The sequence below is a fragment of the Frieseomelitta varia genome, unplaced genomic scaffold (assembly GCF_011392965.1).
Source record: "Frieseomelitta varia isolate USP_RPSP 00005682 unplaced genomic scaffold, Fvar_1.2 scaffold_134, whole genome shotgun sequence".
Taxonomy (NCBI): domain Eukaryota; kingdom Metazoa; phylum Arthropoda; class Insecta; order Hymenoptera; family Apidae; genus Frieseomelitta; species Frieseomelitta varia.
This window is the reverse complement of record NW_025109017.1, coordinates 67,050-93,954: the sequence shown is the minus strand read 5'-3', so window position 1 is coordinate 93,954 and position 26,905 is coordinate 67,050. Positions and strand designations below refer to the sequence as shown.

General features: G+C 41.1%; 1 protein-coding gene across 7 annotated transcripts in view; it reads right to left on the bottom strand.

Moving 5' to 3' along the window:
* Window positions 1–26,905, bottom strand: part of LOC122530230 (segmentation protein cap'n'collar) — a 99,004-nt gene that overhangs the window by 30,020 nt on the left and 42,079 nt on the right. For all 7 annotated transcript variants that reach the window (XM_043657035.1, XM_043657027.1, XM_043657019.1 and 4 more), the window contains 2 exons: window positions 6,159–6,469; window positions 4,508–4,702 (listed from right to left, as the gene is read on the bottom strand). In XM_043657035.1, the coding sequence (XP_043512970.1) occupies window positions 4,508–4,702; window positions 6,159–6,469 (506 nt within the window). The remainder of the gene's footprint in view (window positions 1–4,507; window positions 4,703–6,158; window positions 6,470–26,905) is intronic.

Genomic DNA, 26,905 nt, shown 5'->3' with positions numbered 1-26,905 from the left:
AAAAAAAAAAAAAAAGAAAAGAAAAGAAGGAAAGAAAAGACGACACACAGTCACAGATCGAAATCAGTGTTGTAGGTGGTGCTGAACTTCCCCCCCCGTTCAAGGTTGCACTTGGAGAGGAGCACGAGCACGAGGAACGCGAACGAAGAATAAAAACCCGACTACGACGACACGTAAGTAAGAGAACGCGTAACACGGTGGCGGCCGAGTATAATAGGTCGTACTTTATTTTACATGCGTCGTCTTCTGTATCTTGGCGTACCGGTAACAAGTAGCAATTACAGGTGAGTGAGGTCAGTGTTAATACGACGGTCGCGTGAGAGAAGAGTTCCAAAAATGATATGGTTCGCGAGCCGGCGACACCGGTGTCTTCTTGCGTAATCCCTCTCTTATTGTACGATACGCGCCTAAGTGTGCATCCTTCTGTTCAGGCAAAGGTCCCGGCCGGTGGGGCATCTACACACGTATTAATTCAGCTCGCTCATTACTCGTATTGAGAGTCCTGCTCGCCGCTTGGATATTACATGTCCGCGGCCATCGTAATCACCGCTTTACACACTTCCACACCAGAGGCAAGGTCGCCGGATCCACTCCTACGTGTATTTGCATGTGTGTTTATGTGTGTGTGTCCTTTTTTCTTTCAATCTACGAAAAATGAATTTCGATCGTAATCCTGTCCATTCGCGGAAACGATCAACCTCAACGAACGAGTTCGAGTCTCACCAGAGATCAAAACGAGCGCCTCTGCGTTCTCTCTCGTACTTTGTAAACCACTCGCGATATAATGCATATACATCGAGCCGCGGTCTAATTATTATTGATTGAAGTACGACGTATGCAATACCATATATAAAATGGCACGTAATCGCTCATATTCGTCGAATGTGTGTAATTTGTCTGTCAAACTACTGATGCTGAACTACTTTTCAATCTTCGGACGTTCGATTCGTCGTTGCAAATCGGTTGCTTCCCCCGGTTACGTCTTCGGCTTCGTTACGTAATTATTTACCACGCGTATTTACGACAACGTGTAGCTCTCTAACTAACGTGTCTATATGTGTGTGTGCGTGTGCGCGCGCGTGTGTGTGTGTACCTGGAAAAGACCTTCGTCCACAACGAGATTCCAACATTCTGAACTGGCTTGATGTTGCTCGACGTTGCTCCGCGTGTGAGGCTTGACGAAAAACTGCTGCACGTCATTCATGTGTCTGTGATTGCGGTCAAACAGCACTTCCGGTCCCCTTCGACGAAAACAAACTCGAAATATCTCTTTCCGCGGGGCCTCTTCCTCTCGAATCTCGGATCAATCGATTCGCCGATTACTGTGGTTGGCCATCGCAAGCACACGCAGAAGAAACATATATATATCTCTACCTCACCCTTGCGCTGCTCTCCAATGCTCGCAGGGTGGCGGCAATACAATCTCTCATCGCGCACACACTTCTCCGACTTTGGCAAACTGTCACGGGAGGATCCGACGACGAATGTCTCTTCTATCGAAATTATTCTTTCCTCGAAATTTATTTATACACCGAATGATGACGCGGCCAGGTCGCGCAATCCGCTCGATATATTTCTGTTTCAAGCTTGGACAACACTTCTCTCTGGTGCACCCCGTTGGTCGAAACCCGCGATTCGATCCTTCGCGACGAAGGACTGGACTTGGCAACGAGACGCAAGGACGGCGGGAAGTTTTTCAACTCGAAAAGGGGGGTGAGGGAGGGGAGGAGGAGGAGGGGAAGAGGGGAGAGAACGACACGCTAATTTTCCACAAGGTTTACGGCCAGTTGAAGCGTTTACGGCATGTCGTCCGCGAGTGTCAGCGGCGACCGCGTTGCCGAGGAGTACAACGCGATCGCGATCGTGCTCGGCAAGGATCACTCGGCGGGTAGGGGTCCCCCGGAGTTCTCCGATTGGCGGCAGTGTGTGTCTCAGGTGTGTTTCTCCACGTGCATCGCACGTACGCATTGCGTCACGTTCGTGTCTCTCTCTCTCTCTCTCTCTTTCCTCGAGACTCCTCTCAAGAGGAGACTATCTCGGTAGGTCATTGTCACGATCGTCCTGCCAACTTGGCTAACAACGTGACTTTTCTCGCCGCCTCGCGTAAAACGTGAAACTGTCCCGCCAAAGTCCTGCCAGGAGAAAACGTTCACGGGGACGGACGGTTTCAGAGGCCTTTTCAGAGAGCACTCTCCCTCTGTCGCCGCAGATTTGTCTCGTCGATCTCGACTGTTCGCCGCGTTAACCGATAACTATCTCGCGGCAGAGAGATCTTATGTGTGTCAGTAGGTTCGAAGAAATGTGGTGGACGGTTGGGAAATATAGTGCAACCTCAATTGCCGAAACAATCATTATTTCTCTGTTCGTAGTAGCCAGCTACGTTTCACCGAGAGCACCGCGTCGTCGCGAGTTTCTTCGTCCCCTCCCAACAAAGTTTGCGAATCCTCTTTTCACTGCGAATGTACGTATTAACCTTCTTTCGAGTATTTTTCTTTCTTTTTTTTTTTTCTTCTTTTTTAATAATTAGATCTACTTGTTAATTGGCAAATCGACGACAGTTTTGTTTCTCTCGGATAAGGAACTGGGAAAAGTAATTGCGTTCGAAAACTACGCACGCGTACACGGCGATCAGTTAGCTACAAATATCGGGAACTGGTTTCAGGTACGGGGCAAGCGGATTCTGACTCGAGTCATCTATAATGGTGTCTCGAATCAGAAACGACGCTAGTTGTCTATATGGAAATTCGGGCAAATATCAAGATCATTTTCTTGCTTGCTTGTTCACCAGTCGAGTAAATTCGCAATAAAATTTCTGTCAACACGTGTCGAGCCGTGTTAGATCGTTTACACGTGTATTCACGGATTTATTCAGCAGTGATAGCTTGCCCCGGATTCGTTATCTCGAATTGTATGTGAACAAGAACAGATTCCATAGTTATCGATATACGCGCGCGACAATTCTTTAAAACGCAGTACGCGTAATTACTCTACGAAACGTGTTCGATTCATAACTCATAACGTGGAATTAATTAATTAATTAATTATAACGTAATTAATTCATGACGTAGAATTAATTTGTTATTCGTTCGGAAACAATTTCACAGCAAAGCAAATGTTGACGGACGATTTCCAACGAAAAGTGCCTCACTTTAGAAATTAATTCGACGTTGTAATACGCAATACGCGTCAATCATAACGTAGCAATAGCAATCTCGTAAAAAACGTCGTGCATATTTATATGTTGATTACTTAAATACACGAAGATGAATCAGAGGGGAAGGGGAAGAGTAACAATATATACGCGTAAGTCAAGAGCGTACGAATTGAGTTTACGTATCGAAGTTCGTAACTAGGTTATGTTAGGTTCGTAATTTCAATCTCTCTCATTATGGAAAAATTATGAAAACACTTGGAATTTTGTCGCTGTTACTCGACGATCGATGTTCACTCGCAAAAGTGAATCTATCTAGTTTACCTATTCGCGTCCAGCGAGAAATGAATCAATTTTTGGTAACGCAAAAAATGAAGACAACTATTTATCCGTAACTTGTGGTTAAACATATACTTTCCACGAACTAAACTTGACTACATATATATTTATATATATTCGAGAAAATATATTAATATTCACCTGGAAAAACTTACAAAAAATACGGTTTTTTCCATATTGTTTAACCTCTTGCGCTGGCAAACTGATTGCGGACCGTAACGAGTGACCGAACCGTATACAATAATTCGTCGCTTTCTTTCTCATTTGAACTCGTCGGCGTGATATCACTGGATAGAAATTATCGAGGAGTAATAAATTTATTATCTGTTTTGCCTGGGTTATACTTGAATATACTTAAAACTGTGGAAATATAGCAATTTTGGGACAAAAAATTCTCGACGTGCGTGGCACGTCATTGCAGCGCAAGAGGTTAACTCCTTGCGCCTGGCAACTGATTGCGGACCATAACGAGTGACCGAACCGTATACAATAATTCGTCGCTTGCTTTTTAAAACTCGTCGGTATGATATCACTGGATAGAAATTATTGAGGTATAATAAATTTATTATCTGTTTTGCCTGGGTTATATTTCAATATAAACTTAAAACTGAGGGAATATTGCAATTTAGGACAAAAAATTCTCGACGTGCGTCATTCCAGCACAACAGGTTAAACAGATGGTTTTTCAATAAAACGATGTATATACGTTAGAAAACTGATATCGTCAATTTACACATTTACTTAGGAACGATAGACAATTTATTTAGGAACGATATCATCAATAATTTCCGAGATTTCATTTGACAAAATTTCCCCGAACTTTTCACAATGATGATTGCCGATAAAAGAGAAATATTTCTTCTGAAAACTACATTTACATTAAATTTCATCAAAATCAGTGACTGACAACTGGTTTTCTCGATTTCTTCGAACGATCAGCGATCGAAAAATGTGTTTGTATAAACCGAGAAGCGACAACGACGAAGTCGAAGAGAGTAAAATCAAGGTCGAACGTACCTGGAAGGAACGATGGTGTGGATGATGGGGATGATGAAACTGCGGTGTGTGAATCATGTCGCTGCTCTTAGGATCCTCGCACCTGAATGACTTCGCGACCTCGACGCTGCTCGAGCTGGTAATGCTCGACTCGTCCTTTGCGCACGTTGACTTTTCGATGCTATCTTTTTCCTTCTTCACTTCCGGCTTCGTTTCCTATATGATACGTACACACGATTATTATTATTATTATTATACAATGCCAATGCCATTGAAGCTACTCGAACTGCCAAATTTTCGAGGATAGTTTACGTTCTCCCGGTAAGGTAGAGATCTCCCGGATTAATTCGATTAATATCTCGTTTGTACGAATTCGATTGATGCCGAACTTCAACTTCTGTCTATCCTCATTTGTTTCATCTGCCTTTTATCGTCCAAGCAACTGTGTAATATCGTTTGAAGTCGTTCGTCAAATCATCTTAAAACAAACAGGATATCTTAAAACGACCAAGGAAATTACAGATTCAAATACTATTTATACGATGTCTATCAATATTCGGTAATTTTGATAGCAGATGATAATTTTCAGAATATTTCAATTTGCAACACAATTTTTCCCACACTGGACTGACAATTACTCGCAAACTAATTTTATTAAATAACCGAAAGTTATAATTGTATAATTGATTATATTATAACGTGTACCGTATTATACTATAATTATGTAATTGAAATATAATAATTAAAATGATTTGTAAAATGATTTCGGCAAACAGGATGAACATTTTGATTGGCAACTCGAGCTGAGCAACATTTTTTCCCCACATTGAACTGACAATTATTCGTAAACCAATCTTATTAAATAATTAAAAACTATAATTATATAATTAATTATATATATCATAATATACTATATATAGTATAATTATTTAGATAATTATACTGTATGTATTATACTTAAATAATTAAGTGTATTTAAGTAAATAATTATACTATATGTAACATACTATATATATCGTATAATTATTTAATTGATTGTACTATATGTAATATACTACAATATATACTGTATATCGTATAATTATTTAATTGATTGTACTATATGTAATATACTACAATATATACCGTATAACGTATAATTATTTAATTAATTATACTATATGTAATATACTACAATATATACTATATATCGTATAATTATTTAATTAATTATACTATATGTAATATACTACAATATATACCGTATAACGTATAATTATTTAATTAATTGTACTATATGTAATATACTACAATATATACTATATATCGTATAATTATTTAATTAATTATACTATATATATATATATATATATATATATATATATATATATATATACTACAATTAATTATATTACATTACAGTAACTTTAATTAACTATACTTTAATTATACTGCATTACACTATAATTATGCAATTAATTATGATAATCAAAAACTGTGGAATGGCTTCAACACGCATTTTGACGAAAAGAAATAACTCTGCCCGCCTGTAAGGTCTTTGCAAGCTTACGTTTTACTATCTATTCTATATACACGTAATTTTATTTAATTTCTCTTGCTTTGTTTTCAACGAAACAACAACGGCGAGAATAAACATTTGGCGAAGCATTTGCAAACTAATGATGGAATAAACCTCTGATTGCGCCTCATCGAGGCCAACGAGCTGTAGCGCCTCCTCGAGATTGAATCCGTCGGGAAGGTCCAAGGAGTCGTTGTTGAGAAGGCCTTCGACGTTCGCGCTCCCTAAGAGACCACCCCCGAGTAAATCCGTTGGGAAATCATTCTCGAGCTCTAAGGTGTCGGTCAGTCCCAAAGAATCATCGGTTAATCCAGCCAACGGGTGATTGTCTAAGCCGAGCGACGCGTCCCTAAGCAGATGATCGTCCTCTTCGACCCCGTTGTTCCCGTTCTCACGCCGACTGCCGGAATTGAGGATGTATTCACCTGCAAACAGGAGGCACAAACGTTTCGCTCGAGTTTCAGTCGCTCCAAGACGAAAAAAAAAACAAGAAAACAAAAAAGCAAAAGTCGTTTGACGTGCGAATGAAATAATCGTGGATTTCGATCGGGGCACTCTGTGCCTGACGCACAGGGAAAACAACGCACGCGATCAAATCATCGGTTGACGAGACATAAGTAAGCGTAAACAGGATCGCGTGCCCAAGTACAACTCTCGAGGATCATTTAAGAGGATTTAATTGCAGCCAAGATTGCATACCGTGTTGCGGGATAGATTGTGTTTTTTTTTTTTTTTTTTTTTCTTTAATTTTCCGCTATTACATTCCGCACGCTGTTTATTGACAGCTGTAATTCATCCTTTGTCGTCGTTTACGTTCGTCAGGCGGCGAGCAACGTGCAAAGAATGTGGAAAATTTTTAGGAACTTAAAAGACACTAATTGTGTCTTAATATCTTTTCACTGGATGGAGCGCGATGGCGTGCGATCCAAATTTTTAAACATCGAAGGAGAAAATCTAATATTATTTCGAGCCACGATTAATTTCTTCCAAAAGTTGAATTTGTTGTACTATTCACATCCCGAGAAAGTGGTCTTTCCTTGCATACAGTATCCTCACGAACATTCTTCGTACAATTATTTGAGAACGAAGCTTGACATTGCCTGATCAATTGTGAAAGTTTAATACGTTCAAACATGTAGCTTTAATTTTCAAGTATATTACTCTGCGGATTCCACGACTCCGAGCCATGATCCTACGTCAGGAACGCGTCACTTTATCGTCCAAAAACACGATCGGACGATTAACAAACCGGTGGGATCTGTTTACGCTGTCGCATCGCGAAGAGCGGCCTCTCCTTTATGTACAGTATCCTCACGAACATTCTTCATGCAAAAGTTCACACACGCGCGAGTTCACAACGTATCAACCGCGATTTTCACATCGCGGATCGCGAAACGTAAAGCGAGATATTTCCACGGCGGGTTAAATTCGCTCGCGAGCGCGTCGAGGGGAAGAAACGCTGCGAGTAAAAACTCGCACGCTCCACGCAGGAGGATTCGAATGGAAAACCGGATTCGGTGTGACTCGACTAAAATTCGGAGACGCGGGCGCGCGGGCGCTGGGCACTCGAGAACTGACTGTAGCCCGACGGACAGGTAAAATTTCGGAAGGAGGGACAGGAAAGGGAAAGAAACGCAACTAATTGAGGGACAAAGGGGTGTTGTTGAAGATCCACCTGCTGGCACGAACAACCCCACGAATGTTCCCGCCCCACGGCCAATCGCGCGTCCACGTTTCCACCCTACTTCATCCCTTACGCACGCTCCGAACGCCACCGGCCTTTGAAAACCTTTTGCAAGCCTCGCCGTCGCTCCGCGCGAAACGCGCAACGCGTCGCCCGAACTTTTACAATCACCTAATCGTTTGGAAAGGAACGGAAAGAGGAAGAAAATGTTGGAAATCTTTTGGCCACCTCCGAGACACTTCTGGGAGGGTTGAATGATTTAACAGTTGAACGATTAACGTACGCTCGAAAGTATCTTCGTTGTTGTTTTCTTTTTTTTTTGTAATATCAGAACTATCGAGGAGTGTACAAGCTTATTTGAAAAATACTATATAAAAAATACACTGTTTTACGTTTACAGATGTGCTCGAAAAGTGTCTTCGTTGTTTTTTTTTTTTTTTTGTAATATTAGAACTATCGAGGAGTGTACAAGCTTATTTTAAAAATACTATATTAAAAATATACTGTTTTACGTCCACAAATGTGTATTGTAATAAAAATTATAAATTGGTTATTTTGGCCACGCTGTAATTCCAGTGTTAAACTGTATTTTTTAAAGTAGATAAAAAGATTAAATTTTGGACTGTATATATATATACATATATATATGATAATTTTTTCCACTAATTAATCCGGTTATCGAGGCGATGGAAACGAGAAGGAGCGAAAAATTTCGACGAGTGAGAGTCGTCTTTCCCATCTCTTATTTTTCTTCTTTTTCTCTATTTCTTTTCTTTCCTCTAGCGAGGTGATGTTATTAAAGATAATAATCTCATAAAATAATAATTCTTCGAAGGCTGTTCGAATGCGGACAGGTCGGGACCGAACGACAGGCAGGTCGGCGAAAGAAGAAGAAGAGGCTTTTCGTTCTTCTGCCGGTCGTGAGTACGATGGATCTGCGGGGAGGGAAGGGAGATCCACCGGCTTTAGGATGGTTATTACATTAACGAGTAGCGGCGGCCATTGTCTGGCCCAAATGCGTGCCAGACCGCGCGATAATGGCCACCTATATAATTTTCAGGATGCCGAGCTCACTCGCCTCCCCCCTCTTCAACAGACTGTGCACCGCCATTTCTTTTTCAAATTTGAAAAAAAAAAAAAAGAGGAAAGAAAAATCACGCACGACAATCCCCGCGAGAACCAAATCTCGAACGCAGTGCAATTGTAACGAAAAGCCAGTTTTTCAAAAAGGTGCACGCTTTTTACCTTGAAATGTATGAAACTACGTAAAAAATAAAAGTGTTTCCTACGGCTAGGGATGCTTTTGTGGGAAGCAGAAGTGGCAGAAGAGGGAAGTGGCCAAAGGACGAGAAACGTCTCGAGGGGAACGAGTCTCTCTGCCTCTGTCGGGAACGGAACGCAAGATGCTGAATCCGCTGGATCACGGTCTGCCGGTCTTCTAATGGCGCAGATTTTCCCCGACTCGTTCGATTCCACGGTTTCTTTGAACACGCGGCCGGCTTTTTCCACGGCCAGCACGCCACCGGGAACCGTCGACAGATCATTTCTCACATTTCGCGCGCGCCTAACGACCATTTTCTTTTTCCGCCGCGGCCCTTTTTCCCCGATAATAATTCCACCGTTACTCGACAAAATTTCCAGACCTTCACGGGGGTAGTAAGGTTTTCTGTGGGGGGAGGGGAGGGGAGGGGAGGGGAGGGGGAGGGGTTGAACCCGAGAAAGGTCCGTGTCTCTAATGCCACGTCCACCACGGTTCCTCGAGTCTCGCGCGCCACGTCGACGTTTCAATGCGGGGAGGACGAAAGAATCCTACGGGACGAATGCGCCGGCACGATTGCTACCTTACCACCCCTTCCCTACCCATTTCATGGTGACAAATATATCCCAGGACAAATCTTATTTGCAGCCCTTGACAAAAGGGGTGCCAATGACCGATACCGGCACGCTTTTCAAAATAGCCCGACGTCTCTCTGACGTCTCATTTTCTCGTTTCGCCCGTACGTATTAAATCGTAAAGCCCCTCAGCTTGTAATCACTGTTCGTTGATCGCTGCATCATTAATTGTCGTCGTTGACCGATGTCACCGATGCTCGTTTACCAGAACACGAAACTTTGAAACCTCCCGCGCTGGAATGACATGCCACGCAAGTCCCAAAATCGCAATTATTCTCTCGGTTTTAAGTACATTCAAGTATAACCCATAGGCAGAACGAGTGATAAATCTATCAGCTGTCAATAATTTTGGTCGCTCGTTATGGTCCGCAATGCAGTTGCCAAGTGGTTAAGTGGTTAAACAGAGGAGTTAGGAGTTAGGCCATTCCTGATTGCGTGAACGTTAACCAGTAATCCTCGGAAGGAAAAGATATCGGTTACCTTCAGATCAGGCTAAGCAATGTTTCGTGTAGGTATGAAAATGACGTGCCGAAAACTTCTGCAATCCCGTTGCAATTTGACATGCTTTAGCACCGGAGAGCTACCAAAATGGTCAAAAGTACCATTTAAATATATTTGTTAGATACGAAACAAATGTGTTTTTGAAGACTCGAATGATAAATAAAAGCTCGCGTGCCCTATTTACGAGTATTACAAAGATCTTCCACACGAAAGTTCTCTAACGAAAGTTTTATGCTCGTGAGTCGTCGGTTCTAGCGTTGAACCATTTGTCTGCCGTCGCAACCACGGATCTGACTGCGCGGCAAATTACCGGAGAGTCGGGAGTTTCTCTTTTCCTTTACGCTTTTGTATATTTTGCAAACAACTCTGTTAATTTACTGTAATTTGCAATAAATAAAGTTGCTGTTCTGTGTCATCGACGTACCTCGAGGAACGTAATCCGCAACACGGCTAATCCAACTACACGTCGCACCAGAGTCGCACGGTTTTCGCAACGAAAGTTCACATATACAGAAGTTCGAAACGAAAAAAAATCCGTATGCGTTCACTTGTTCACGTCACTGTAGCGCAACGTACGTCAACAACTAGCGGAATCCCAACGGAAGTAGCAACGGATCCAGTCGCCGTTCAGACGCAAGGCTGTGAGAAGATCGGGGCACTTCACATCCCCCGGTTTCGCGGCCACTTTACTCTTCCCGTAGAAAACGTAGCAGCCTGCTTCGAAACCTCGCGGAGGAACCGAGCTGAAGTTTGGTACCAGTTTCTGGCAAGGTCGGACGACGAGGAAGCGGAGAGGAACCGGAGAACCAGAGGCTTCTCGAGAGGGGTTCTCTTTCATGGTGACGCGATCATCGCGCGATACCGATGAGAATCACACAACAGCCCGGCACACTGGCAGATGATTTCGATGCGGGCACAGCATGGAGTCGACTGATAGTCTATCGCGTAGCAAGGCATTGCCTAACCATGGCCAGGGAACAAGTATTGTGCCAGGCGACGGGTTTCTCTCCGGTTAAAAAACGGACCAATCACGACGGGGTTGGCTGTTATTCCAATATGGCTGCCAGACAATGCGCGCTGGAGGTCTGGAGAGAAGGGAGGGAAGGTCTCTACCCATAATGCCATTCTCCGGCTCCCCACTGTGACCAGGGAGCGTATACCCGACGCTCTTGATCGCGGCCGACGTTGCCGCGTGTACCACAGCTTTATTTTCCAGGGGTGCATCCTGCCGGTGCATAGCCCCGAGTCATTGTCCTTCGACTTTTACCCTTGGAAAAATCTCTCTCTTGCCTCCAAACCTTTGTCCATTCCTCTGCTTAACTTAATTCCTTGCTGCTTGGCACGTTTCTCGTACCGAGTGGTGCAGCATCGCGCGAGTTTGCAAATATAGTTCTAGGTTTGGGTATATCAAGTATAATAAGACATTGTTGACCGGCCACGGAGTGTACTCGCGTTCGCACATGAATTACAATGTTCCTCGTTACGTTGCACTATGTGTCTGCGTAATTTCGATATTATCTGTTTCCCTGCGCACTTTTGCACTTTAATTGCCATTCGCTGAGGCATTCGTAGGGACGAGCAAAGTTTTGCAACAAAAACCTCGAAGAAGCCAGCGTTTCTTTTTTTTCTAATCGACACGGTACAATGGAACAATCGGATTTATTAACCTCTTGCTGCGCTGGAATGACGTGCCAATATTTTCTCAGTTTTAAATATATTTAAATGTAACACAGGCGAAACAAATGATGATAATCTTAATAATTTCTATCCAGTGATATCATGTCGACGAGTTCGAAAGGGAGAGAAAGCGACGATTTTATTGTGTACGGTACGGTCACTCGTTATGGTCCGCAATCGGTTTGCCAGCGCAGAGCAACAACAGAACTTGTCGAGAATATTTTGTCCCAAAATTGCCATATTTCCTCAGTTTTAAGTATATTTAAGTATAACCCAGGCAAGATAAATAATAAATTTATTACTTCTCAGTAATTTCTATCCAGTGATATCATGTCCACAAGTTCGAAAGAGAAAGAAAGTGACGATTTTATTGTGTACGGTACGGTCACTCGTTATGGTCCGCAATCGGTTTGTCAGCGCAGAGCAACAACACGTCGAGAATATTTTGTCCCAAAATTGCCATATTTCCTCAGTTTTAAGTATATTTAAGTATAACCCAGGCAAGATAAATAATAAATTTATTACTTCTCAGTAATTTCTATCCAGTGATATCATGTCCACAAGTTCGAAAGAGAAAGAAAGTGACGATTTTATTGTGTACGGTACGGTCACTCGTTATGGTCCGCAATCGGTTTGTCAGCGCAGAGCAACAGCACGTCGAGAATATTTTGTCCCAAAATTGCCATATTTCCTCAGTTTCAAGTATATTTAAGTATAACCCAGGTAAAATAAATAATAAATTTATTACTTCTCAGTAATTTCTATCCAGTGATATCATGTCGACGAGTTCGAAAGGGAAAGAAAGCGACGATTTTATTGTGTACGGTACGGTCACTCGTTATGGTCCGCAATCGGTTTGCCAGCACAGAGCAACAGCACGTCAAGAATATTTTGTTCCAAAATTGCCACATTTCCTCAGTTTCAAGTATATTTAAGTACAACCCAGGCAAAACAAATAATAAATTTATTGCTTCTGAATAATTTCTATTCTCTGTAGTGATACCATAGCGACGAGTTCAAAAAGAAAGCGGCGAATTATTGTATACGGTTCGGTCACTCGTTATGGTCCGCAATCAGTTTGCCAGCGCAAGTGGTTAGAGACGAAACTGAAGAAAGACGAACGAGTGTATAATGTATATTTCGTTGGTTGTTCCGAGGGTGACTAGCGGTTCGCAGTGCACACCCAGTAGGCTGGACACGACAGACGATCAAGGCTGTAAACCACTGCTGTTAAGATGCTATCTAAATCCTGTCAAATGCCTGTTTTGTCGATACCCTTTATGCCTGTGTCGTCGCTCTTATTCGAACTCTGTTCGAAGCGCCGCGTATCGGATTAATTCTCCAATTATCACCGACCTAAGCGCTAACATTAAGCATTATAGCAGGAATTCCGCGGATACCGATCGATCGGTTCGTGCACAGATACGTCGCGATTTACGTAGAGCCCAGGTTTGGAAAGACCGCGAGCGAGGCAAGTACAATTGCGGAGCGTTGATTTATTAATCAATAAGTGCAAATCATTGTACCCTCTGCGGCGAACTATTCTGTCTGCGAGCGGAACGCGACCACCGACAAAAGTATACACGTAACAATGCGTGCCCGATCTTCTAGAACGTTCGTGGAAGAACCGAGTCTCCGGGACATCCTCCTCCTCTATACGATAAATAATAGTGGCTGCATGAACTTGTGCTTTTCCAACGTCGTGGCTCGTCCCCGTAGATACGATCGTGGCCTCTGACTTTTTTTCCTTCGCCTCCTCGCCAAATAAATGTACGCACCGATCCACTTTCCTTCCGTCGAGCTATTTGTCGACAATCACAACGCGGAAATTGTACGAGAAACTCCCATAATTTGTTGCTTGGCAAACGAAATTTGTCCCCCAGATTGAACAATGATTCGACATTTCGAGGTATGGAAATTATACGGCTATTTTTGTACCTATAGATAGTAAATATATACGACATATTTTTAGATATTCCGATATTTTTAGATATTTTTAGATTTCTGTTGGCAACAGTTGAAAAGAATTTCTGCAATCTCGGGTGTATTTTAATTTTTTTTTATCGTACGCTTATGCTTATGCATGCATGCATGCATGCACGGCATCTACGCATGTGACAACGATACACGTCAAAAGAAATCGCTTTTGCAGAGGATCATTTGCATGGCATTAACGAGTTACGATCAAATGCGTAGTTTTGCAAGACAGGTATCATAAATAAACCATTGTGAAACTTGAAGAACTTTGATTTCAAACTTCTTCGAATCGGAAATTATGTTGCATACAGCAAGTTAAGTGCTTCTTATTTTCGTGTTACGTGTTATATTTTTTTCTCTTTTTTAATATTCTGCATTTATATAACGTAACGTTACTGTTTCTTTTTTTTTTTTTTCTTCTACACTAATCTCCTTGTTTCTTTCGCAATTTACGTAATACGCGTGAACGAACGTTCGCGACATCCGACTGATTGGTAGGTTTTTCTACACTGTTATAAATAAAAATAGCATCGTACGCCGCATCGCGTTTCAACTGCCGCGTAAGTTTCTATGATGTACTTGTTCAATCTTTAATCAGGTCCAGAAGTATTACCGTAAACGGAAAGGACGAAAAATAACGGTGCACGGATAACAAACGGAAACAAACTCGCAGGAAGGATCTGACGTAACGCTGCAACGCGTGAATTGTAGACATAACAACGACAAAAAATTACAAAATGATTTTCGCCGCAATGTACGCGGCGATCGACTTAATAAGTGAAAGTGCCACGCAAGTTGATTCTGAGTTACGGATTAATTCCCTAGGAAGTTGCAAAGAAGAAAAACTAGCACCTCGGGAAAGCTGAAGACATTCTCTGTTCTAATTCGAATTTTTAAATTCATTAATTTTGAACGAAAGAACTGTAGGTCTAAGAATATTTCAATCAGAGTTAAGGATTAATTCCCTAGGAAGTTGTAAAAAGAGAAAAAGACTAGGATTTGGGGAGAGTTAAAAACAACTCCTGTTCTAATCAATTTTTAAATCCATTAATTTCGAACGAAGGAACTACATCTTTAAGAATATTTCGATCAGAATTAAGGGTTAATTCCCTAGGAAGTGGCACGAAAATTGCAAAAAAAAAAAAAAAACTAGCATTTGGAGAGAGTTAAAAACACCTCCTGTTCTAATCAATCATTTTCGTTTCCATTAATTTTGAACGAAGGAACTACACGTTTAAGGATATTTCAATCAGAATTAAGGGTTAATTCCCTAGGAAGTGGCACGAAAATTGCAAAAAAAAAAAACTAGCATTTAGAGAGAGTTAAAAACACCTCTTGTTCTAATCAATCATTTTCGTTCAAATCCATTAATTTTGAACGAAGGAACTACATCTTTAAGAATATTTCGATCAGAATTAAGGGTTAATTCCCTAGGAAGTGGCACGAAAATTGCAAAAAAAAAAAAAAAACTAGCATTTGGAAAGAGTTAAAAACACCTCCTGTTCTAATCAATCATTTTCGTTCAAATCCATTAATTTTGAACGAAGGAACTACACGTTTAAGAATATTTCAATCAGAATTAAGGGTTAATTCCCTGGGAAGTATCGCGAAAGTTACAAGAAAACTAGCATTTAGGGAAAGCTGGTGACACTCTCTGTTGTAATCAACTTTTAAATCCATTAATTTTAAACGAAACAACTGTAGGTCTAAAAATATTCCAATCAGAATTAAGGGTTAATTCCCTAGAAAGCGCCATGAAAATTGCAAAAAAAAAAAAAAAAAACTAGCACTTGGTGAAAGTTGAAAACACCCTGTGTTCTAGCCAATTTTTAAATCCATTGATTTCGAACGAAGGAGCTACAAATCCAAAAATATTTCGACCATAGAATCGTGGAATAGAACATAAACCTAACCTATCCTAAATAATATAAATCTGGCGCTAACGAATCGTAGTTGAGTCACGTAGAAGTTAATTGGATCAGATGTTGCATTACGACTAAATTTCGCGTGGCAGAGGCCACGTGAGACTTTCATTAGATTTTAATAATAATCGCGTGTTTATAACGAATGGTCGAATAGCGAAGGATTCTGTAAACGGGGTCAGAGACCTAGTTAACACCCTCGTACACACCAGTCATTCTGGATGTCAAGTTGGCCGTCAATGAGCATTGTTGCCACCTCATACTATGACGTTCGTTCTTCACGTTTAGCTTGCACTTTTCGTCGGCCACGCGCGTCCGCGCGTCCACGCGTCCAACCACCAGTGCAACGACGGTAGCCCAGTCATGCTTAGGCGGTGCATTTTTCTCGTTTCGACATTCGAAAACTTCATCTCTCCGATCGTGTTTACTTCCGCATCCGTTCCTTTCCTTCCTCGGCCCCCCTCGATCGGTCAGCTCGTCGAGGGAAATGACGTAACAGCGAGAGTACCCTCGCGACGACGCCATGACGCCATGGCGCCTGGATGGTAGATCCTTTTAATTCCGCGTTGAAATAATTAATTATACAATCGTACGGAAATTTATTAACCCGAATTCCTTCCACGACTATAGAAGAAATTTGCGTGACAAATGCAGAATCAATAAAAATATCACATTAACCTCTTGCAGAAATTGCAATATTTTCTCCGTTTTAAGATTATATTGAAATACAAGGCAAAACAGATAATAATACATTTTATTACTTGTGAAGTAATTTCTATCCAGTGACATACCGATGAATTCGAAAAAAGAAGACGGTTTGGTCACTCGTTATGGTCCGCAAATCAGTTACTAGCGCAAGACTGGTTAAAGACTGAATCCAGCAGTTTCCACGATTTTATTACAATACGTTAGTACGTTTCGCAACGGCTTACAACGTTTGTGTGCAACTTGTTTGTATAAAAGGAATTCTCAAGTATGGAACTCTGTATCTTCGGTAATCCCATAAAAATGCGACGATCAAAAAAACTGTTCTATTTCATTAGCTGAGACACCCATTTGCTGTGTATTGATATAGTTAACTACATTGTTTGTAATTTCGGACAAGGAATCGTCGGAAAAATGATCGACTTTGTTCCATACTAACAAAAAGAATTGAATTTCTATTTTCTCGGAAAATTGTGTCGAAACGTGTCGAACGAAATTGAGCCGGCCTATTGCCGCTTTCCCTAAAAGAGACATCCCGCTTCCGTAAACAAGACACCGTTGGCTCTTCGGCGTGTTGCAAGTTGTCGTGATGCACGAATTCTCCCTGGAAGGTGCTGGTGGCACAGTGACCCACTCCAGTGACGGAACGATATTTCGAGTCGGTAACTTCTTTTTTTTTTTTTTTTTCTTGCCATCCTCCGCCGTTCTTTCGTGCGAATTAGAAACCTTTGTAAATTAGAGAATCTCGTACGGTGGTACGAAGTCCTCTGCGAGAAAGTACAGAAAGAATACTCGAAGGAGTTTCTCTTTACTGGACGGTCGAAGTGATCGAATTTTCTCGGTTGAGAGGCCGCCAGATTTTCATTTCATTTCACTCGCAGAGAGGAGGAATTCCTCGCGAGAGGGCCGAGTGGGAAAACTTGATGTGATAATGACAGGCTGAAGGTCAGCCAGGAGAGAAGAGCGTCTGGAAAGGGCTAATGGTACTCGAAGTGACAGGTCGGCCTTAACCAACCTAGTCTGATACATATCTATCCTAAATCAACACGAGTGGCCTGGCCTCTTTCTTTATTTAACGTTTGGCTTTGCCATTCTTCGCCCCTCGTCTTCTTCGATTTGTATTATTTCCCTCGCCTAGGATATCGCGGCCTTAAAATATATATACATGACATTTCCTGTACACACGGATTATCCATTTTGCAATCAACTTTGAAAGATATCGAAAGCTCTTCGATTCTCGACCGAGTAATCATAAACCTAGCTAAACGACTTTTATATCGCTGCAGAAAACGAAGCGATCTCGGCGAATGAAACTCTCAAACGCACCTTTGGACACGGTTGTTGTCGCTTATGAAACGGGAATGATTTGCAAAAAAAAAAAAGAAAAAAGAAAAAAGAAAAAAGAAAAATTCTAACAAAATCGCAGAAGCGATCCGAGTATGAGATCAGGTATAACACAACTCTTACGACCCACAGAAAAGCTCCATTGTACAGACACGAGATCTTTGAAGAGCTGAAAACGGGGCGGAGGAGACACCAGCAAACCTAACCTTTCAACGCTAACCTGGCAACTTCGGCGACGCGTTTCTACACGCTAACGCAAGTTTCATATTAATGTTTTAATCCGTCGATTGAAACATTTCTGGCGTACGGCCGACGAAAGGGACAACCTTTTGTCGTGAAGAGCAGACCGTGCCAAAAAAGAGACGGGAATTATCAGCCGCTGCCTCCGAGATGAAGCCGCCATTTTGTGCCCAAACTGATTGCGAGAAAGTCGAAAAGCCTGGTCGGTGTAATTGTTTGGTACGATAGTTTTATTCTCGGTATTTTTGCTGTGTTTAAATTCTGTTTTTCAGAGCGATCTCTACTCTGGATGTATGTATGTAGGTTCTTGATATAATGATTCGGTGTTATGCATAGACAGTGGGACACATAGTACGTGATTTATAGCGAAACTTTGCGCTTTCGCGGCAACGTTACGCTAATTTTGCCGATGAAAGAGATACAAGCGAGCCATGAAATTACTCGGGCGTTAAAGTTTGCACGTTTCGGGTACCTTGAAGCCAGAGATAAGGGACAAGCTAAAGAATTATCTTCGGAACTGTTCGATGTCGAGTCTTCATCTTTTACAATATCTATTAGTATTAGAATATCCAATATATAATATTATATATAAGATATATAATTAATATAATATAAATATAAGACATATAATAAATATAACATATAAATATAGGACAATTATAAGATATATAATAAATATAATATATAAATATAGGATAATTATAAGATATATAATAAATATAATATATAAATATAGGATAATTATAAGATATGAAATTAATATAATATATATATAAGATATATAATAAATATAATATAATCATATATAATACATAAGATATATATAGTTAATATAATATAAATATAAGATATATAATTAATATGATATATATAAGATATATGATAAATATAATATATAAAGATAGCATAATTATAAAATATATAATTAATATAATATAAACATAAGATATAAAATTAATATGATATATATATATATATATAAGATGTATAATAAATATAATATAATCATATATGATATATAAGATATATAACTATAGGATAATTATAAGATATATAATTAATATAATATAAATATAATTACATGTAAGATATACAAGATATTCGTATTCGCATTGTAATTTCAAGTGTAGCACGTATAAATATAGTGTACGTATTTGCGCAAGAAGACGGTGGTGCTCTTTTTTTTTTTTTCAATACATCGATTCTATTGTCGTGTATTTTCATCCCTAAGCTCGCTGGAAGTGCCCTCCCGAATTCGTTCTGAATCCGTGGCGTGCAACGAGCCACGATATGAGTAATGATGCGTGCTCGTGTTACAGGGGTGGATATGGCAAGTCACGGCCCCGAGTATCCCTATAACCCCATGCATGCCAGCTGCCCCCAAACAGATCGTCCACGGGGGTTTCTCCGCTGGAATAGCCCGACTAACATGGCAGAACACGTACGACTCCAAATATTGATTCCCTCTTGGGATCTGCCGGACGACTCGAATGGCTTCGAAAAAATTCCTCACCTTCCTTTCGAATTTCATTCCATCTCGTTTCTTTTTTTTTCTTCTTTTTTTTCTTTCGTTTTGAGTCTCTCTCGAGCGCGAAACTACGTTCATTTTTATTTTGTATACTTCCTTGATAGCGAAGAAGATTGCGTGGCAATCATAATTTCGAGGAATTATCGAAATTTAGTAAAAGTTGTTACGCCGTGGAAGGAAGGCTGACCAATTTTTGTATTCTATACGCTTCGAGAACACAGAGGAGGATCCACGGGTAGGGCCGGTCCTCAATTCCGTATCCACTTTGGACGAAGTTAGTCACGGTTGTTGCTACGCATCGGGCCAATCGGATATTATTTTTTTTTTCCCCCCTCTCTGTCTCTCTTTGTGAGCGGTCGTGACCAATCGAAGCGGAAATTAATACAACACTGGAAATAAATTGCATCCGATCGTCCTCAATGCTTCTTCCTTAATTTTATCGAGGAAGAAAAATGGCGAAATGACACGGACACGAGACAGTCCACGATCCACTCTCCATTGAATACTGTTATTAAACGCCAAGTTTACTTTACACGTAAATCCACCCGGCGTATGCCAAAATTCGCGGAACAAATTCGAGCAAATTTCTTGGCGAATAGAATTGTTACTGTTGATCTGTCGAATAATTGGAGAGTTTGTTTATTCGTTTATATGCGAATAATAGGAAAGAGGGACGAAAACCAGTGGATGGTTAAATGGAGGCGCACGCATGGCGGATGCGGCCATGCTTTCACGATCTTCCCCTTGAGATTTCTGTCGTCCACGCACGAATACGCACTATGCACCGCCCGCGCACGTGGCAGATGTTCCATTTTACGTACTCACGCATGCGTTTTATATCTCGTGGTCCCCCACTATTCGCGGTTTCGCGTTTCCCCTCAACCGATCTCATCTTCCCACCGCTTTTCATCTAAATTTGCGCGCACAATTGCCAGCGAATCGCGATACATCATTCGACGTGTTTCTTTAGAATTACCTAGACGAAGAGTATCTGTACAGGGTGGGCCGGAATTCGTAGTAGAACCGAGCAGGGAGTGACTCTACGTCAAAAAATAAAAAAATTTGGCATAACATTTTTTTATCTGGGGCTCGACTTTGTGAACGATTTGGTTGTCTATTCTCCTACCGTCCAAGATAGTGTTTACAAACGTTATTTATTTGTGTGGTTAAAGCAGTACAAAGTGCTCCTACTGATAATTAATTTTTTATTCCTTATTACTACTTTCTACTGTAATACCACAATTGTTGAAAAATGTCCTCCTCGTTGCTGCGTACATAAGTTTGCTCGACGTATCAATGACATCTGAACAGAATGTAAGCTGATGTCGTTTTCTAAATTTCTCGAATTCCTCCGCAATCTTTTGCTTCGAGTGTGTAATATTTGAAATACTGTCTTTATAAATATTGTTCTTTGATACGCCCCCATAAAAAAAATATCTAGAGGCGTGAGATCTTGATGGCCAACGTACACCTTACCATCGTGGTCGATCCAACACGAATACGTTTGATTTAAAAAATTTTTAAAACCTCCCTCGTGTAATGTGGCGGTGCACCGTCATATTGGAAAATCATACTCCTTGTAGTAGCTAAGGGTACATCCTCTAACAACGAAGGCAATTCATTGCCTAGAAACTCAAAGATGAACAAACTTTAAAGTCGATTCTCTCGAAAACCGAGCCCCAGATAAAAACAGAATGTTACACCAAATTTTTTTTCTCATTCTTTGAATCACGAAGAATCACTCACTGCTCGGTTGTACTACGACCCACCCTGTATAGCAGTAAGTATTAACGTTTTCTAATTTCTTATACCGAATTGTATTGCTGTCGTTCGATATTCAACCTCAACCTGTCTATCTCTCGATTCTTTCCTCTGTTCGATGAATTATTAAAGGCGCAGATAAGTTAACGTGTGTACGCTCCGTAGCAGGCGGAGTCGGTCACGTTGAACGCCTGTTAGACAATTTCAACGCGCAGTTGAAAATCGATACGCAAAGCTGTACGCCCCTATTTACAACGTCATCGGAGAATTACCGCCACGGAAACAAGATTGGACGGTTTAAACGATCGGGATCAAGGGATATAGGTGAAAGTCGGGTAAAATCCAATGGATACCATATTGTTTTCCTAAAGTAAGATGCATAACCGAACTGTGACGTGACCATTCGAGTGGACACCGCATCGTGTGACAAATTTTCAGATTCAGAGCAAACGACAGCTCGTGCAGAGTTGATAATTTTCGAGGAGTTTCGATGTTTTGCGAGCCAAGTGATTGTTCTTTTTTTTAGTAGTGTTTCAGATAAGTAATATTTTGTAGTGCTTGGCATTTTGACGCATTTGTCTCGCACCGAAGTACAAGTATTTAATGTTTGGTAAATTTGACCATGGAGCAGAATCAGATTCAATGCATCGTGTGTTACGGATATGTGATATGTATATGTATTGAAGAGAATGACGAATATATAATATACGTGTTGAAATAAATCAAACTTTTTATAAATACGCCAAAAGTTCCTAGTAGTTAACATGATCATTTATAAGACAGGCCAAGCAGAGCAGGTTTTTTATACTTGTTAAAATTGTTCAAAACAATTGTTCTTACTATTTTTTTAACTAATAAAAATGAAAATTTTATAACTACGTTGCACTTTAACCTCTTGCGCTGGAATGACGTGCCGCGCTTTTTGCCCCAAAATTGCAATATTTTCTCAGTTTTAAGTACATTTAAGTACAATCCAGGGAGAATAAATGATATGTTTATTACTTTTTAATCATTTTTATCCAGCATTATCGTACCGACGAGTTCAGAAGACAAAGAAAACGACGAATATATTGTGTACGGCCCGGTCACTCGTTATGGTTCGCAATCAGTTTGCCAGCGCAGAGCAATTGCCATATTTTCTCAGTTTTAAGTATAACCCAGGCAAAACAAATAATAAATTTATTACTTCTCAATAATTTCTATCCACTGACATCAAAGCGACGATTATTGTATACATATTGTCACTTATCGCGATCTCGAAACACGTCGAGAATTATTTGTTTCAAAATATTTTGTAATATTTCCTCAGTTTATTAAAGTATATTTCGGTAAAACAAGATAATAAATTTATTACTTCTCAATAATTTCTATCATCATACCGACGAGTTCGAAAAGAAAGCGACGAGTTATTGTGTACCGCCCCGGTCACTCGTTATGGTCCGCAATCAGTGTGCCAGACGCAAATGGTTAATAGGTAACCTGTATTGTCCACCCCCCTCCCCCGAGTATTTGCGTGCCTCTAGAATATTTGATTTTCCCAAAGCGAGCCAAGCAATCGTTTCGAAAAAGTTTAATCACCTTCTTTTCTCAAGAAGAGATTCGGCGAATTTTTTTCTTTTTTTTTTTTTTTTACTTTCCACCACGTTCAAAAACGGTGTATGAATCTCGTCGGAGGCACGATTCGAGCGGAGAACGTTCGAGCACGCTGGAGAACGAACGCTGTCGGTAACGTAGGGGAGAGGGAACGCACGCTGCACTGGGCACACCCAGAGCAAAGCGCTCGGCGGCGGGCGAGACAATGCTATGATAATTTATTCCTGGGATATAAACTTTTTGCGAGATCCGTCGTGTAATCCATCATGCTTCGTCAAATTGGTACAAGCGCCTTGTACGTGCAAGCACCTTTTTATATTCGGCTGCTCGCCAGCCCTGTCGGCTGGCCTGCCTTTTCACGAAACTCGCCCCGATCCCTCCGGTGCGTGAGGATCGCGATTCGCCAAGCCAACCATTTGCAATCGCCAACCGCGGTGGATTACGTGTACGCGAATAAATTTACATGTAATCGTAAAACGTCCTTTCGCGAGCGCGGCTCCGTATCCGTGGCCGTATGACCAACCATATCGTTTTGCCATTTTCCAGCGGTCAAGGTATTATGCCGCTTGATTATTCAACCGAGCTTCCCTCGGTGCACTGAACTTTCGCCGCAGGACACACACACCGTGGCCAGTTTAATGAATTATTTGCTCATTAATCAGATAACGAACGTTTCTTTCGTTCTTAAAGGGGACCGTCGTGTCGTTGCGTGCCACGTCTCTCTCTCTCCTTCTCTCTCTCTTTTCGTTTCTCCGCGTTCGGCGAACGAGGACAGGCCACATTTGGAAATGAAGACTGCAGAGAGGTACAACAACGCGATAAGCAGTGTTTTTTTCTTCTTCGAGCACCGGGGTTTTTAAATTAAAATTCAGCGAGCCACGGAGTTGTATCGATTCGTCTTTTATCGTTGGTAAGGTAAGGTCGTTCGAGCCAAGCTGATCGTAGTTTACGTAATTCGCCGAATCCCATGTTACGAACAATTTCCGAGTGATCTGTTCAACTTGGGACTTTTCCACTTTACTCGAGCAAGTATCTTCGCGACACTGGGTATAGAGGTATACAAATTAATAAGAATACAAAGTAAAACACTTTTGCTGTCGACGAATCATAAAGAAAATTTATTGGACAACAATTCCTTGGTATATATACGAATATATATAATTTTACCTAACCTGTAATTTTATCTGTATTAAAGACCAAATAAAAACCAATTTTTTATTATTATTTTGTTGTATTTTTATTATTATTAATACTAACTTTTTATTATTATTTTATTATTATTTTTATTATTAATACTAATTTTTTATTACGATTTTACAGACTATATGAAAACTAATTTTTTTAACTTTGTCGAAATTTCTGCAACCTCCAAATTTATAATAGTTGCGTAACCCGACGTGGGATCGCGACCTACACTTTGGCACTGGTTTAACTCGTTATTAATGCACTGATAGCCTAATTAACGTTACACTTTTCCACAATTCTGCGCTGGTTAGAGAACAATTTTGCTTCCTACTTCGAAACTAGGCTCCGGTCCTTTTCGGTCATCGCGAAGCGACGTCTCATCACCGAATTTACTTCAACCGATTGAAATTACTTGAACAAGTCTACGCGTCGACCGATAAAGATGCTTCTCTTCCTTCTTCTTCTTCTTCTTCTTTTTTTTATTATTTTTTCCCTCTTCTTTTTCGAAACTCGGCTGTATATCTCGGGCCGGAGCCGCCCGGGAGTAGCTCGGTCATCATTCTCTTCTATTTTTCTCTTAGTAAATCTCGAAGAATAGCGACGCCCAAGGAATTTGTGCTTTCTTTTGTCGAGCGACTCATTAATCACACAATGCCGTAACGTCTGGCCGCCGATCGATCGGCGACCAGATAGCCGCGTAATGAGCTCCGCTGCTCTTGTTAGTCCGTGGGCCGGGTGCTTTGTAAAACGAAACTTATTAAACTGCGGAATCGAATTAATTTCCAAGCTCGCCGCTCGCCATCGAAACAAAACAAAGTCGTACCGCAAATTGCGGTAAATCGTAACGGGGTCCATTTTTACTCTCGCGAGGTGACAAAACAAAAAAAGAGAAAAAAAAATTGATCACGGCTAAGCCGGCTTCGCGAGTAATTAGAGAGGGATGCCAATTGTAACTGCAATCGCAGATGCAGTTAGAAATTGCACCAACACTTGGCTCGAGAGTTTTGGTCATTTCCGTGTGTGTCTGCTGCACTTTTGTCTCGTCCTCCATGATTTTTTTATATACGCTGCTCGCAAAAATCAGGGGAACATTTTATTAAATAAGGACAACTTTCTTCAACTTGTTTCTGCTTTTCCAATGTTCTTCTTTAAAGCTCTTGCGCTGGAATGACGTGTCACGCGCGTCGAGAATTTCTTGTCCCAAAATTGTAACATTTCCTCAGTTTTAAGTATATACTTAGGTAGAACAAAATAATAAATTTATTACTTGTCAATAATTTTTATCCAGTGATATTATAGTGACGAGTTCAAGAAAAGAGCGACGAATTATTGTATACGGTTCGGTCGCTCGTTATGGTCCGCAATCAGTTGCCGGCGCAGGTGGTTAATAATAAAAAAAAAAAAAAAAAAAAATCTTAGATACTTTTGAAATATCCCCTAATCTTTGCGAGCAGTATACTGTTGCCTGGCGCAACGCACGTCAGGGCGAGGCGTTTCAGCCGCTGCGATGAAATTTCGTGGCCTTCTCTTTTTTCTAAAAACCGGGAGGCAGCGGAGGAAAAAAAAGGGACCCGAGGAAGGGGAGAGAAAGAAAGAGAGAGAAAGAGAGAGAGAGAGAGAGAGAGAGAGAGAGAGAGAGAGAGAGCAAGGATGGGAGCGAGAGGAGGAAAAGGAGGATCGCGGATAGGCCGACATTTTAAAAAGGTTTTTAACGAGCGAACCTTCGTCAAGCGTCGATACGAAAGACGACGTAGAGTGGATCCGCGGCGGGCTAGGCGCACTCTCTACTCTCTGCTCGTCTTCTCTCTGGACGCCGCGACGCGACGCCACGTAAAGTAATTAAATGCAGAGAGAGAGAGAGAGAGAGAGAGAGAGAGAGAGAGAGAGAGAGAAGGGAGTGGAGGGAGGGAACACGAAGAGCGGACACGAAGGGCTGCTCAGGATGGTGGGGTCTGAAGGCAAAGGAGGGAAGAAAGCAACGAGGGCGTTCCTCTAGCCACTCCCCGACTTCTCCGCGAGAGAGACCTTGCCGAACTGGAGGAACCTCGAACGAGCCGTACCCTGATCTCAAACTCTGCCTGTCCAAAAACTCCGGGCAAGGCGTTCAGCCTCGTGTTGCAACCAGACTTTCGTCTGTCGCCGTTCAAATTGTTCTCGTTTCTTTCGCTGCGAAGACAGCAGGATCGCGCAGAAAGAAATTGGCGAGAGATCTCGCGCGGCAAAGGCGAATGTAGAGGGACTGAAGTTTTCTTCAAGATGAGAGTATAAAAATTTCCTTTCTTTCAGTGATACTCGAAAGAAAGGAAAATATCGACAATATAGAGGGATTCTATTTATTTTGAGGGAATTCGTCGTTACCTCGATCCGGCCGTCTTAATTATTTATTTCGGTCTAAATTTCTCGTTTCTTACGGGGGAACAATTTAAAAATTCAAGTGATTACTTGAAGGTAAGAAAAATATCTGCGAATAGAAATTTCATTTATTTCGGTCGAACGAACGAGTAAATTCGTCGTCGCCTCTCGATCCGTTCGTTTCCGTTTTAGCTTTCTTTAACCACTTGCGCTGGCAACTGATTGCGGACCATAACGAGCGACCGAACCGTACACAATAATTCGTCGCTTTCCTTTTTAAACTCGTTGCTATGATATCACTGGATAGAAATTATTGAGAAGTAATTAATTATTATTTTGTTTTACTTAGGTATACTTAAAACTGAGAAAATATTACAATTTTGAAACAAAAAATTCACGACGCGGCACGTCATTCCAGTGCAAGAAATTAACCACTTGCGCTGATTGCGGACCATAACGAGTGACCGAACCGTATACAATAATTCGTCGCTTTCTTTTT